General features: G+C 40.0%; 1 protein-coding gene across 1 annotated transcript in view; it reads left to right on the top strand.

The window, feature by feature from the left end:
* The first annotated feature begins 4,152 nt into the window (after positions 1-4,152).
* The window catches only part of gpc1b (glypican 1b), a 148,779-nt gene continuing 137,410 nt past the window's right edge, over positions 4,153-15,521 (top strand). The window contains exon 1 of the mRNA XM_036555901.1: positions 4,153-4,529. Coding sequence (XP_036411794.1) covers positions 4,382-4,529 — 148 coding nt within the window. The 5' untranslated portion in view covers positions 4,153-4,381. The remainder of the gene's footprint in view (positions 4,530-15,521) is intronic.

A 15,521-nucleotide genomic window follows, 5' to 3' on the forward strand; every position in this document is an offset into this window, starting at 1 on the left:
GAAAAGAAGTAATGATTCCTAAAAGCACATAGAGGGTTTTTCACACGGCAACTTTGTGAAACAGTTTCAGGTGCGCACACACTTTTCTCACACACAAATGTTCTTGGCAACCAGCGTTACTGTGGTGTTATGTAAGTGTTACATCCATGTATGTGTTTTTTCTCCACTTTAGAGTGCGTCATTAAGCGTCCTGCTGTTTCTAACCAACCTTCTGTTCATCTCCATCTCTCTCTCTCTGTCTCTCTCACTCACTCGCACACTTTTCGTCACTTAAAAATGATCTGGCTCATTTCCTGGCCTTATATTTGTCACCCCAACCACTGTCTGTTCCTTTTAAGGTATAGCAATGCTTCCTATCCTGTTTGTCCAGCAGAAAGTGTGGAAGAATTCAGAACCACAGAGGCCACTGAGGAAAAGTGTGGTTGAAGTAGATGCAGGGCAAGCAGTAGCATGCTCAGTAGTTTATGGCACCTTTTGAAGCTGCTCAGGATGCGACCTGTCCACTGGAGAGGGAATACGGCTCAAAATGTCATCTACACTCCTGAAAAAAGGTTGTTCAAGGTAACTTTGGTAAAGTGATAGTTGTACAGTCCTATGCAAAAGCTTGAACATTCCCAAATTACATTATGCTGATTTTCCATGACAATAAGCTGACATACCCTCTACAGAGAACACCCTTATGTATGGCATTTTGCTATAAATTTTAGCACACAGTTTATATTGCAGCTTTGCCCTAGACTAGACAGTGGAGGCCATAATTCCACTACGAGATGGCAGAAAGGCACATACAAAGCAGTGCTCTCACAAGGAGGTTCCCGCCAGTCATACGCTTCACCCTCACGATGACCACAGACTCACACCAAATAAACCCACTTCTGATGAAAGAACAATAAACACGTGCCAATTACCTTTAACTGACGAACAGCAACATAAACAACATTCCCTTTTCTGGATGGTGTGCACCCGCCATGAGACTGCTGGCATGGCCATCTACATCTAGTGGCCAGCGTCAGCCAGTAGCATGTCACTACAATATTTTTTGGCTGGGTTTAATATACTGGAATAAAGGGCTCCTGAGTGGCGCGACCATCTAAACTTTGGCCCTATCATCAGGAGATCACGAGTTCCATCCCTGTTGATGCTACAGCCATCCATGGCCAGGAGTCCAAGAGAGCACAATTGGCCCCGCTCTCTCTGGGTGGGTAGGATGCCCCCATCACCCAGCGTGATGCTAGCCAGCGCAGGCGTCTGTTAGCTGACATAACAGAAATGGTGGTTGGCACTTTCCTCCAAGCGCGTTCAGCTGTCCAATGACGTTGTGTTAGCAGCAGTTCAGAAAGATGCGGTGGTGCTTCACAGGTCTTAGAGGAAGCCTGTGCTAGCATTCGCCCTCCTAGCGGTGGTGGTATCGCGTGATTGGAGGTCCTAACTAGTGGGTGGAACTGGATACGTCTAATTTGGGGACAAAATAGAGAAAAAAATTAAACATAAAAGGTGACATAACGTTTGCACATGCCACATTTTATGTTTTATTTTTTCCTCAATATGTCAAATTCAGAGCATAAACAGTAATTGTGCATTAACATGCAGAGGTGTGTTCTCTGTAGATGATGTGTACTAAATTTCAAATCAACAAATCATCATTTGACCATTGACACACACATACATCCATGTATACATATTTCTGTGTATATACATCACCATAAATGGCCCAAAGTCAGTGGTTTTGGTGCTAATGTTACATGAATTACTGTAAATGTTTTTTTCCGCCTGCTTATTTTCCACATAAATATCTCTTCCTCAGGCTCCATTATCCCTGCCTGTAATGCAGGAGCAGTGCAATCTGAATGAGCCTAACGTCCACAGAGTCTGATAATCAGGGCTCAAGCTGCCTAAATCCAATCAAAACGCCACATTTCCGTAAAGCCGTAGGGGCTAGCAGCATCCCATCTTCTGGAAGAGACGCTTTAGCAGACCCTCATGAACCTAAGCCCATCTCCATCGGCTACTGAAGAGGCTTGACATCACTTCCTGTCTTGGGGTCAACAAGTGAGCTCAGTTATTCTGTCTTTCACCCTAACTGCTCGCATTCAACCACTCAAGAGCAGAAGTAGGATCTCAGAGTTGACTAATGAGACAATATGGGTCCCTGGGTAATTGAGTGGTGGGAATGCTGAAGGGAAACGTAGGCAAGTCATAAAGTAGAGAATGTGACCAGAGAAAGGGCTGTGTTGGAATTCTTTTTTTTTATTACTGATGGGAACATCTTACATTCTACATTTCTGCAGTTTTTCAACATTGATTCTCAGTTCCCTCATAATTATGACTTAACATCTCATAAGTATGACTTAACATCTCATAAATATGACTTAGCTTTCCATAATATTGACTTAAAATTATGAATTACAATCGCATAATCATGACTTACTTTATCGAAATTCGGACTTAGTGTCTCATAAGTATGACTAAGTATCTCAGAATTATGACTTATTTTCTCATAATTGTGGCTTAGTAGCTCATAATAATGAGATTTTATATCACAATTATGATGTAATGTCTCATAATCATGACTTACTTTCTCATAATTATGACTTAGTATCTCATGAATATGACTTAGCATTCCATAATAGTGACTTATGTCATAATTATGATTTACAATCTCATAATCATGACTTACTTTATCAGAATGATGACTTAGCATCTCATACACATGACTAAGTTTCTCAATTATAACTTATTTCCTCATAATTATGACTTACTTTATCATAATTATGACTTAGCACCTCAGAATTATGACTTATTTTATCATAATTATGACTTTACCCCTTGCAATTATGACTTAGTATCTCATAATAATGAGATTTTATCTCACAATTATGATGTAGTGTCTCATAATCATGACTTACTTTCTCATAATTATGACTTCACATCTCATAAATATGACCTAGCTTTCCACAATATTGACTTATGTCATAATTATGATTTACAATCTTATAATCATGACTTACGTTATGGAAATCATGATTTAGCATCTGATAATTAGGACTTAGCATCTCATAATTATGATTATGACTTAATATCTCATAATAATGACTAAACATTTCATAAATTGTGACTTAATTATCTTATAATTAAATAAATCTTTAATAATTATAATTATGGCTTAGTATCCCATTATAATGTGATTTAGTCTCATAATTATGATTTAGCATCTCATAATAATAACTGTCATAATTATGACTTGGTATCTCATAAATATGACTTAGTGTCTCGCAATCATGACTTACTTTCTCATAATTATGACGTTCATAATTGTTAGAACAATTTCTTATTATTGCGAGATAGCAAATAATTATTGAGATTAAGTCATATTTATGAGAAACCTCGTTATTATGAGATAGCAAGTCATAATTATGAGAAACTAAGCCATAATTATGGAAATCTCCCTCATTATTATGACTCCCTAATTGGCTGTATGTTTTTCTCCTGTGGCAGAAACGGGCTTCCATAACAATATGCTGTAAATGAAATTAAGTTTAATCTATGTTTAGGTTTTCCTTGTTCTCCTCTGTGCGTGACCCTGACACTGAGCCACATTAGCAGAACGAGAAACTGTATTTTATTTACATTTTTCAGTAGCATGTTGTCCGCTCGACTTGTACCAGGGGGCGGGGTATGTAATCACCCACCAATTAGGCTGCACGGAAGGCGGGGCTAGGTAAAGCACCAGCCTGTGAGGCTGTGAAGGGGGCGTGTCTATTTGAGCACCAGCTCGCGAGGCCACCTCACAGAGTCATTTAATGTCTAAAAGTACCTTGAGCTTGGAGAGGCCAGTCAGCGCGCCGCCGCCGCCGCCGCGAGCTCACCCTCACACAGCGCTCCTGTCACCAACCCCGCACTGAGGGCACGCGCGCGGAGCCGCACTCTGCTCCCGTTTACCGTACGCTTTCCTTTCCACTGCACGACTTCACACCTTATCATTCCGTTTTTTTCTTATTTTTCATTATTTTAACGTGTTTTTCGCTTCTTTCGTAGGTGGACGAGACCTCTGACATCAACAAACCCACGAGACGCAGGGAAGTCTAGACGAGCCCCAGTCCGCGGACTAACGAGGAAATTACTCGCGGGAACGAAGCGCGTGTGCGAGATTTTTGTTCTAATCAGTGCATCTCTCAGTTGCGCGAGGCAGCACGAGAGGATCTCGCTCTCTTTTCTCTCCGTTCTCCTGTGGATGCCCTTTAACGGGACAGCTTTCCGCGACAGCGTTTTCAGCTTCTCTCTCTCTCTCTCTCTCTCTCTCTCCCTCTCTCCCTCTCTCTCTCTCTCGGACCTGAGCGTCGCAGCCGTATAGAGAAGCTTCTTTCACCCTCCGCTGACCGGGATGTTGCTGCGCGTGGCTCTCGTCCTGTGCGTGCTCGCCGGGCAGGCGCGCGGGGACAGTAAGCAGCCCAGAAGCTGCTCGGACGTCCGGCAGTTCTACAGCGGGAAGGGCTTCGCGCCGGGCGGAGTCCCGCAGGCGGCGATATCCGGTGAGTGGGAGCGTTACCCTTCACTCTGAGTGGGCGTTAAAAAGTGCCCTGCTTGGGGCTTTTGGGCAGCGCTGGTCAGAGCCTTCACTGCTGCTGTTAGTCCGGCAGTTTCTGTGCGCTGGTAGGCAATGAGTGTGGAAGAGCGCAGCGTCGGGAGAGCAGCGCAGTTTTCAAACACCCATTGTACTTTTCAGTGTTCAGAGTGGTAGAGGGAGTGTTACATTATTGCTAGAGGACTATGGGGAAGATTTGACTGCATGCTGTACATTTAATCTTCCCCTTATGCAGTAGTTAAACAGTTTTATCCGTTATGAATTGTTCAGGATTCGATTGCTATTTCACTATAGACCCAATCCCTGGACGAGATTATGATTGCATTGAAATAGTTTTTAACCACTATGATTTGGGAATTTCAGTAGTCGAAGGGATGGGATGGATATTTCAGCAGTGACCAAGTCCATGGAAAGGACTATGACTACTGATTAAAACAGTGTTTTTAAGCATTGTGAATGTTGCTCTTCACTATTCAGGGTGATAGTATGGTAGTATGGATGTTTCATTGTAGCTATAGGTCAGTGGAAGAGATGATGATTGAAGATTGTAGTTTTAACCATTACCAGTTTGCAGCCATTATGAATTGTGCTTTCACCATTCAAAGTGGTAATATGGATGTTTTATTATAGCTACAGGCCTATAGAAGAGATCGAGACCGCAGATTGCAGATTTAAACCTTTTTTAACCATGATGAATTGTGCATTTCGATATTGGAAGGGATGGGATGGACATTTTAGTATTGACCAGGTTTACAGACAAGATTGTGACTGCTGAGTGCAGATTACAACAGCTTTTAACCATAGTGAATGTGGATTTTTGTTATTCAGGGTGGTGATATGGATGTTTCATTATAGCTACAGGCCAGTGGAAGAGATTGTGGCTGCGAATTGTCGATTTAAACACTTGTAACTGTTATGAATTGTGCTTTTCAGTATTGAAAGTGGTAGCATGAATGTTTCATTATAGCTATAGGCCAGTGGAAGAGATCATGACTGCAGATTGCATTTTTCAACAGTTTTTCACCATGACGAATTGTGCTTTCACTATTCAAAGTGGTAATATGGATGTTTCATTGTAGCTATAGGCATATGAAAGAGATCAAGACTGCAGATTGCAGATTTAAACATTTTTTAACCATGATGAATCGTGCATTTCAGTGTTCAAAGGGATGGGACGGATATTTCACCGCTGACCAAGTCCATGGAAAAGATTATGACTGCTGGTTGCAGATTAAAACAGTTTTTTATGATTGTGAATGTTGCTTTTCACTATTCAGGTTGGGTAGTATGGATGTTTCATTATAGCTAAAGCCATGTTGAAGAGATCAAGACTGCAGATTGAACAGTTAAACACTTTTTAACCATTATGAATTGTGTTTTCAGTATTCAAAGTGGTAGAATGATTGTTTCATCATAGCTTTTGGCCTATGATGGAGAGGATGTTTGCAAATTTTGCTATTCAAAGTGGTAGTGTGGATGTTTCAGTGTTGACATAGGCCAGTAGAAGAGACTGACTGCAGATTGTTGATTAAAACTATTCAGTATTCAAAGTGATGGGATGGGTGTTTCAGTACTGGCACAGGCCTATGGAAGAGGTATGGAGAGATTAAAACAGACTTCATCCATTATGAATCATGATTATGGCGGTAGATTCCAGATTTGAATAGTTTTCAGCCTTTATGAATTGTGCTTTTCTGTGTTCAAAGTGGCAGCATGAAGGTTTCGCTGTCGCTATAGGCTGATGGAAAAAGATATGGCTTGGGAGTGCAGATTAAATCAGTTTTCAACCATTATGAATTGTGCTTTTTACTACTCAAAGTGATGACATGGATGTTTCAGGATTGCCACAGGCCTATCTATGAGATTATGACTGCAAATTGTACTGAGAGATATTATGGTCATGGATATTTATTGCAAATGGTAATGACCATATTGAATAATTTAATCAGCAGTGCAAGTGTAGGGAAACCTTTTTATTTCATTGAGTTCATCCTGATGGGAATACTGAATGAGTCATGGCCACTGTGGTGAAGTTAAGTCCCCGTTTTTTTGGCTTTGTAAATGCTGGAATTGTCTTTGACCTCATGTGCCCAACAGACTTGCAGAAATTATCCAAAAGGATATGTTCATATTATTCAGTGAATTATGGCCTTATCTTAATATTCATGCAAATATTGGGGTCTCTGAAAAGTAGGACACACAATATGGGATATTGTATTATGTACTCTGTTGCAATACATTGCAATGCATCAACACATGGGTGAACATTTGACATTTCCATGTGACATGGTTAGAGCTAAAGCTTTGTAATTTTGACCAAAATGTGCTTTTGTTAGACTGCGAATGCCTGTAATTTACCCAAAACACATGGAGGTTGCTTAGGGAATGCCTGAGGTTAGGCAGTACACTCCCAATTGACATGTTTCTATGCTCTAGTAGTGCACCCATGGTTGGAGATTTCAGTTCTTATATGTTTTCATCTCTTGAGAATAACTCATTTTCAAGAGCTCAGATCATGGAAAACTGAATATTCCTCACTTTTCTGAAATACACGAGTTTGATGTAAACATTATCAAGTTTAAAAACAAACCATTCACTCCTCAGTCTATACAGCCTTATACAGTATTTTATATATATATCATCGCTGTCCAAAGAAAAGCATGTCTCTCCAATTTTTGCGATTCTTAATTTTCTGCATCATTTGAGCATGGCAGCTTTTCTTTACATTATGTGAAAATTTTGTGATGGACCGAAAAATCGAAACGCCAAAATTGCTTAGAATAAAATCTCTTTATTTACTGTTCTTGTGATGTCACAAAACAGATGTGTTTACACACATTCCAATATACAGCAGTTTAGCCTATTCATTTTGAAGTTATAAGTAGTGTTTAGAAGTAGTGTTTCAGTATGGACTGCTCTTTGAACAAGGTACAATACAGGGCAGCCAATCAGAACAGAGGTCATTAGCATAGGAAGAGTTTTGTTCCAAAATACATTATAGACCAATTTAAAGGTTTTTCATGATATATGTTGCTGGGAGTGGGCTTCACACGTACAAGAAATATCACTACTATGTTATGATTAATACCACTTTTATTAGTGAAATAAAAAAATGTGTTTTCAAAAACTCATTATATCCAAAATTGCTCAAGTTAGAGTTGCTCTGTTCCGGAAGTTGTGCAGTCGACTACGGTTTGATTCCAAAAGTTGATTCCACACAATGATCTCAATTCCAAACACCAAGACATTGAGAAAGACGTCTGGCAAAAATAAAGAGTACAGTATTAATTAGGTTTGACCTAGTAAAGGGCGATATACTGGTTGAAATTCTTCCTCCGATATGAGTTCTGTTCTAAACCATAGTAACAATATGCTGCAAAGAAGCACAGATAACATGGCGTACAAATAGAGCAAACTAACGTTAAGCCCTTTAGCTGAGTGGCTGAGTTACGTTTTAGATGAAAACGAAAACGCAGCAGACCCTCGATCACCTTGCACTGTCTAGTCCGTTCCCTCTGAAGTAGTCCACTTTGTTTTCAGGGCTGCAGACATAAAGGAGCGGCCGGTCTTTCAGGGTTAGCTTTGACCTAACATGAACACCAGAGTGACTGCCATGCTTCCTCTCGTACCACCAGAGAAGCCGCCTGACTCTGTCAGCTGCATCAGACGATGTCAGGGCCTTGTGTGCGAAACAAGCCGTGAACCATTTGGTACTGAAGCATGAACGACTGTAATTTTTTTTCAAATTCCAGCACCGTCTGACAGTCTGAAGGTGTGCAGGACGCATGTATGAGACAAATGACTTGAAAAATTACATTCAGGTGCCTGTACAGATGCCAGAATGCAACTGCTGCTCCATTTAAGGTGGAACGGAAGATTTAAAAAAAAGCTGCTCAACTTCATTAGACAGGAAACAGCATTTAGCACCATTATTTCCAGGCCCGATGAGCTTGTGTTACAAATCAAACTGACATAGGTTTATAGATAATGATATTGTGGAGTTTTGTTTTACTGTTTTGCACAATAAAAATATTTCCGATTTAGTTTGGTAGTTAAAAATGTTTCTTGTTAAAAAGTAAAAAAAAAAAGGAAAAAGAGAGGTTGGGAAATGGTCATATATAATCATGTTTGTGGCAATTTTGGTCCATAAACCCAGACAAATGAAAAAAATTAAATACAAGTAAAAATGTAGGACATAGCCCCTTTAATCTCCTATTAGAAGGCACTAATGTAATAATACACTGATGTGTGCTGAAAACATTGTCTTGCTTTAGTGCCCTTGATTGAGGCGCCAATTGGCAGTGATGTAAAACACAGTCAATCCCTGCTGGTGATGTCAGTCATTATCTGTGTGAGTGTCCGTGACACACTGGCAAACTGATTTTCTGGACATTGCATGCATGTTCTTCCTCGTCGGCTACTTCTGTGGTCTGTCTGAAAGGCTGGAGATCACTGCTCCGTGTGTGCGTGCTCTCGGTGAGGAGAGGAGCCGCTTGGAATTTAAATCTGCACAGGAAGCATAGCAGCAACTAGAGCGAATGCTTATTTACAAACAGCTGTTATAAAAGCAGAATGAAGCAATGCTTGGCTTTGAGTGAATTGCTCTTATGCTACACTACAGACGATGATGGCTTCCACCGTAATGGACAGCTACTGAGATTAGAAGCGCTTCCTCTCGCAAACACCTGCTTATCCTTCTTACAGCCCCAAAACCCATTCCGCACGCATGATATACTCCTGAAAGGCTGCTGCTAAACACACGGCTTTCCAACCCATTGATTCTTGCCATTCTCAGGAGATCACCTGCTAAGTCACAAGAAGCATTGCTGCAGTAATGGACACGTGCAGTTTCTGGTTCAAGGCAATTAGTAGGGAAAATGCAAACACCAAATTCAGGTATTTAGAGCTAATGGTGGGCAATGCAGCAAAAATATAATCCTGTGATACTTGGAGATGATACACTAGGGCCCGAGGGCCCAATCCTATTTCTTATTCTTTTCTTGAGTGTCACCTTGCCCCCTTGGAACTGAGTCACAAGGGGTAGTGGTTGAAATCTTCCCTATGAAATGGGACCCTCAAATAACAAAGAACACTACTTCATTATCAGGTTATTAGCGGTGCTCTATAGGCGACCCTGCAAGTCTGCAGTGACGGCAGAGGAGGGTAAAGTTCAGCAACCTCACTGCTGGGCTTTAGTTACATTTAGGACATTATATGCCTTCAAAGAGGGGGGGATGTGACAAATATTTATTATCGCTCACCCATAATTCTTCAGTGATTTGAAGCTGAAGTCAGATATTTGCCGGCTTCTTGTTCGAACTTGCCCATTCCACCTTAAACGGTGCAGCAGTTCAGATTGCTGAGGTTTGTGAACAAATTAAAATGGCAAAAATACCTGTGTGTGATCTGTGATCGGATTACATTTGCAAAAATCAACTACGGTTGCATACAAACATTTGACCCCACCTGCTCAGATAACATGTTTTGTTGATTTTCTAAGTGAAAGTAAATTAAGACATTTTCTACAGGAACCAATTTAAATATGGCATTCAATATATTTTCATTCATTTTTTGAGTTCCAGAGTATCATGAGAGGGTTACTGTGAACTATTACTCCTAAAAGCTAAAGTTTTCTTTGTCACACACATATTCCTGACTCCTAGGCTGTACCTCCTGCCGATCTCCTTCTAATGTGCCATGCATGTTGATTCCAGCAAGCCCACTAGCTATGCTGAAATACAGGTTAAAAAGCAGCCATTAGCTATTGGACACTTACAGGATGAAATTATTACAGTCATAAAAGCATCATCCTCTACTGTACATCACAGCATGAAGCCTGCACTTCTGGAGATGCATTCAATCAAACTGATTAATCGGTGAGCGTATATCAGTCAGACACATTAATGCTGGAAGCAGACGGCTTTATGACTGTGCTACGTCCAAACGAGGGTTAGCGAGGCTGGAACACAGACGAACGTACTCAGCCGGGATTGTTTTAGTGGGATAATCTCATATTTTTATGTCTTTTTTGCACTGTAAACATGATTTGGTGTTTTCACTTAAAAGTAAGCTGGCAGGCTACTGAACTAAAAAAAGTAACACACTGATTATAGTTCTATGAACTCAAATTCTTAAGGAAGCCAGGTTACTTCATTTTCAAGTACATAAGGAATTAAGATTGATTGAGAATATTATGATTGCAAAATGTTGTATATTATTGTATAGTCTTTTTGACAGTCTTGACAAAAGCTGCGTTATAGTCCAAAAGTTTGGAAGCAACATTAACTTTGTAAAAATTAACATGAGCATATTTACTTGTCAAAAGATAGTGTTTTTAATATTACTTATATCTGCATCAATGGATTATATTAAGTTAGGTTGTTGTTTTACTGGATTAGGTGTCTACATTTGATTAAGAGTGAGACACAAATCAATATGACTGTATATAATGCTGTATTTAACTTATTTTTAACTTTAAGTATGAAATTGGAGCGCAGAATTATGTAATTCTCAGCACTGCAGTGACACTGATGTGATGGTGGCGTGTTAGTGTGTGTTGCACTGGTACGAGTGGATCAGAAACAGCAGTGCTGCTGGAGTTTTAAATTACCTCAGTGTCACTGCTGGACTGAGAATTGTCCGCTAACCAAAAATATCCAGACAACAGCGTCCTGTGGGAAGCGTCCTGTGACCACTAATGAAAGACTAGAGGACGACCAACACAAACTGTGAGCAGCAACATGAGCTACCGTCTATGACTTCACATCTACAAGGTGGACCAACAACGTAGGAGTGTCTAATAGAGTGGACAGTGAGTGGACAATGTTTAAAAACTCCAGCAGCAACACACACTAACACGCCACCCCCCACAACAGTGTCACTGCAGTGCTGAGAATGATCCACCACCCAAATAGTACCTGATCCCAAGCAAAAACAGGGTAAAAGGGGGCTAACAAAGTGTGCAGAGAAACAGATGGACTACAGTCTGCAGTTGTATAACTACAAAGTGCACCTCTATGGTAAGTAGAGCTGATAAAATGGTCAATGAGTGTAGAAACAGAGGTGTATCTAATGAAGTGCTCAGTGAGTGTATGTATATGACCTCTGCACTGATTGTCCTGTATTTTACCTCATTCAAAAAGAAGTCCAGGCTAAAACACTCCTTATAACGTCAGCATGAATGGGCGGAGCTTAACTGCTGTAGGCTATGTAGGTGAATACATATGTGTGTTGGCTTTCTTGTCACCACCAAAACAGTGAATTCAAAAAGGGCTGCTTTTGCAGCTTTACATATATGGACTGCATGGAGCGGTACGTTTTGAAACTTTAACAGTGTTTATGTACATCAACTCATATATTTACAGCAAAGTGAAGAAAAAACAGTCCTTCAGTATTATTATGTAGTATTTTCATGGTATGTAATGCTTCTAAAGAAAGGAGCTTTTAACAGAAGCTGTCCTTGTCCCAACATACCAGGTGCTGACACACTTAGCCATTCATGCGTGCACTGTGAGAATCTGCTGTTTTGGCAAATCAGTGAAAGTTGTATGAATGAGGTAAAACATCTGGACCCCAGAGGTGATCTCACATTCAGGTTTTGTCTGTGTTGTGTGTGATATGAATTAGGCTGGATAACACTTTCACTATCACCATCTGCAGCTGTCACAAATACAGTGTATTCACTGAGTAATGTAACTGGAGGCCACATCATCGAAAGTGACTTAATAACAAACCATTAAGAATAACTAATCCTTTCAAAGAAAATTTAAAAAATACTTCACTGGAGAGCAATAAACAAAGCAACCTCTAAATGGGTGAAGGGATCAATTAAAACATATATTGTCATCATTAATAACTGCCAACTTGCTAATTCATAGAGAAAATAAAGAATTTTTTTAGTAACTTAATAGAGATTGTTTGAATTGGTAGGTTAGTTTTGTCATTTACAATGAATAAGAGTGAACGAGAGAGTTAGTTTTTGTGTATGCCTTTGTATTTGTCTTTGTTAAAGGGGAATTTCACCAACTTTTCAAAATTTCCACAAAATTAGATCATTTGAAAGGTCAAAATCATTTAAATAGATCATTTAAACCACAGATTGGTTTGATGTTAAATGCTTCACTGTAGAAAAACTTACCAACTCAGATTGCTTTACAATGGGGGTGATAGGAACCAGGAGTCACAGTGTCTAATGACATATAGACATTTGATTTATTATCCAAAATGTCCAGTGAACCTTCACGTCTTCAGAGTTTTATATGTAATGTTAATAGTCAAAAAATGGAAATAAATCTGAAGAAATATGTTTTTGGGAACATTTGGCTCTCAACGCACTCCTGGTTCACAGTGGTGGTGATAGGAACCAGACATCCAAAGAGTTTAACGCCTCTAAAAGCTCCCTCACAGAAAGCTATTGCACAAGATGTTTAGGAATATGCTGCCTGATGCATGAGATCATTGTTTTATGATAGTTTTGAGAAGATTCTGCCCTAAATTGTATTATTTAATAATATCCACGGCAGAGATGTATTCTATCTATGGTCTAAACCAGGCCAAGCAACAACAAGATATTGCTATTGTTAGTGCTGTATCCTCAATTCAATTCAACTGTCATTGTACATATACACAAGAGTACAGTATAAGGTGCAGCATGTACAATATCCGGAATAGAAACAGATTAATGTGATTTATGTCAAAGCTGTGAGTTGTAAGCTCTCTGTTGTAAAACCTGAGCCTCCCAGTGGTCTTATCAACCTTTTTCCACCGCTGCACTGATCTCAGATCAAACAAAAAGAGAAACTTGTGCATATGGACCGAAACATCTCCACACGTTCTGGAATCCACACTGTTCTCTTTAGCACACTGTACTGTCCTTAGAAATTTTCAAGGCCTCCTGAGAAGAAGGACAAAGAGAATTGGTTAGTAATGAGGGCTTTAAAAGTGTTTTTGTTCAATGAATTATTAAGAGCAAAATATTCCTAATTAATGGTTGGTGAATATGGAACGTTCCTCAGAATAACACATAAAAGCACAACGTGGTCCTTGAGCTGGGCATAATATGTTTTTGTTCTGCGGTTAGGGATGATTTTTCTTTGGTCTGAAAACAGGAGCATGAAAATACTAGTTGGCGTACACTCACCATCTACTTTATTAAAAACACCTACCTTGTACTTAAACTCCCTAGGCTGAGAGTGGTCCACCAGTCAAAAATATCCACCCAAGAGCAGTTCTGTGGCTGGAGGATGACTAACACAGATTGTGCATCAACAGATGGATTACAGATGATGGACTCTAACTGTAGACGAGATCAGGGTTTCTTATAAACTGGCCGGTGTGTCTTTAAGAGGGTGTAGATCAATTTTGGTGTTTTCTCCAGACTTAGTCACCAGTCACATCACATTCTTATGCAATGTTCTTGTTGAATGATTGTCATATTCCAAGGAAGAGTGTCTACACTCCAATTCTCAAATCACATTTTCCTATTTACCAGCTGTTGACACTGTCTTGCTAATCAAAAGATCATTTGTTGCTTAACTTACATGCTTAGTGATATGGTATTAGCGCAATATCAAAATATTGTATCTCCTTTTGGTTTGGTTTTACTTTTAACTCCGTTTCATGATGTATAGGCCAAGAAAAATGGTCTGAAATTTATTCCAATATTTTTCTTTTCCTAAGAGCTTTTTTCCAAGTTATAAAACTTTTGATTAGCATTCCTTCAAGGAGTTATGTAATCATGGGCAAGTTTGTACATTTAACCAAGATAGTGATGCTTAATGCCAATGTATCAATAACCTGTTGTTAGAGGAATTCGACATCACAAATGATATTTATAGATGCAGAGCACCTCATGAACCTGGCTGGTAACTCCTTCACTCACTCACTCATGTTTAACATGATTGTCCACAAAGGGGAGCTGCTGGCACTCTAGTAACAAGAGTGAAAACAACCTTGTGTTGGCTGAAATGGCTTAGTCTATTGAGCACTGTGGACACGTGAGAAGTACATGGTTTCTAGGACTTTTGAAGTACTACATGCTGGTGTTTTGCATCAGTGACACTTTATGTCCTTGTTTTCCACCATGTTCTTGGCCTCGGAGAATTCAGTATTATAAGGTGATCTCTTATAGGCTAACTAGCCTGGCCGTTTTTTTCTGTTGGCTGAGAGATCAGGGTCTCCTAGAGCCAGGGAGACAATTAATCATGTGCAGCCACAGCTTTCCAAGACTGACATTGCAGACTTCTGATTGAGCCACTCTGAGCAGTGATGGTTAGTGGCTTGTAGCTGGAAGTACAGTGGGAACGGTTAGCATGACAGAGCTGTAATGGGGATCGCTAAAGACAGAGACAGCAGAGTATGAAAGCTGCAATTAGCTCTGTGACCCATGGCCTGCCCTTCTCCGTCTCCGCTAATGATGGCCGTTCGCGTGTCTGCATGCAGCTAACGGTGTACTCCAGCAAGCTAACACAGCTACTCGCCTGAAGCACTTAATGGAGATATTGAACCGTGGTCTCTCAGGGAACGGAGCTGAGAGAAGTGTTTACAAACAGTCATTTATATACATTAGAGTTCTTAGGGTTGATTTAGGTGAGGTAAGTGAAGGCAATGCACATATAATTTTATGCACAAACCTTAATTCTGTAAAAGTTACTAAGAAAAGAAAAACAGTCATGAGTTATGTGATGGCATATTTTTCTTCCATTATTCCATTCCGTTCTTCAACTATATTTTGCTCTTCGTTATGCAACATACATATTCAACAGGATACAGGTCTGGACTACAGGCAGGACAGTCTACCAGTCGCACTCTCTACTCAGCCATGCCAACTTGTGCAGAATGTGGCTTGTCATTGTCATGTTAAAAGTAAGCAAGGACATCCCAGAAAAAGTCTTCTTGAAGGCAGCATGTGTTGCTGCAAAATATGTATATGTTAATGGTG

Source organism: Colossoma macropomum, unplaced genomic scaffold, assembly GCF_904425465.1.
Source record: "Colossoma macropomum unplaced genomic scaffold, Colossoma_macropomum, whole genome shotgun sequence".
NCBI lineage: Eukaryota > Metazoa > Chordata > Actinopteri > Characiformes > Serrasalmidae > Colossoma > Colossoma macropomum.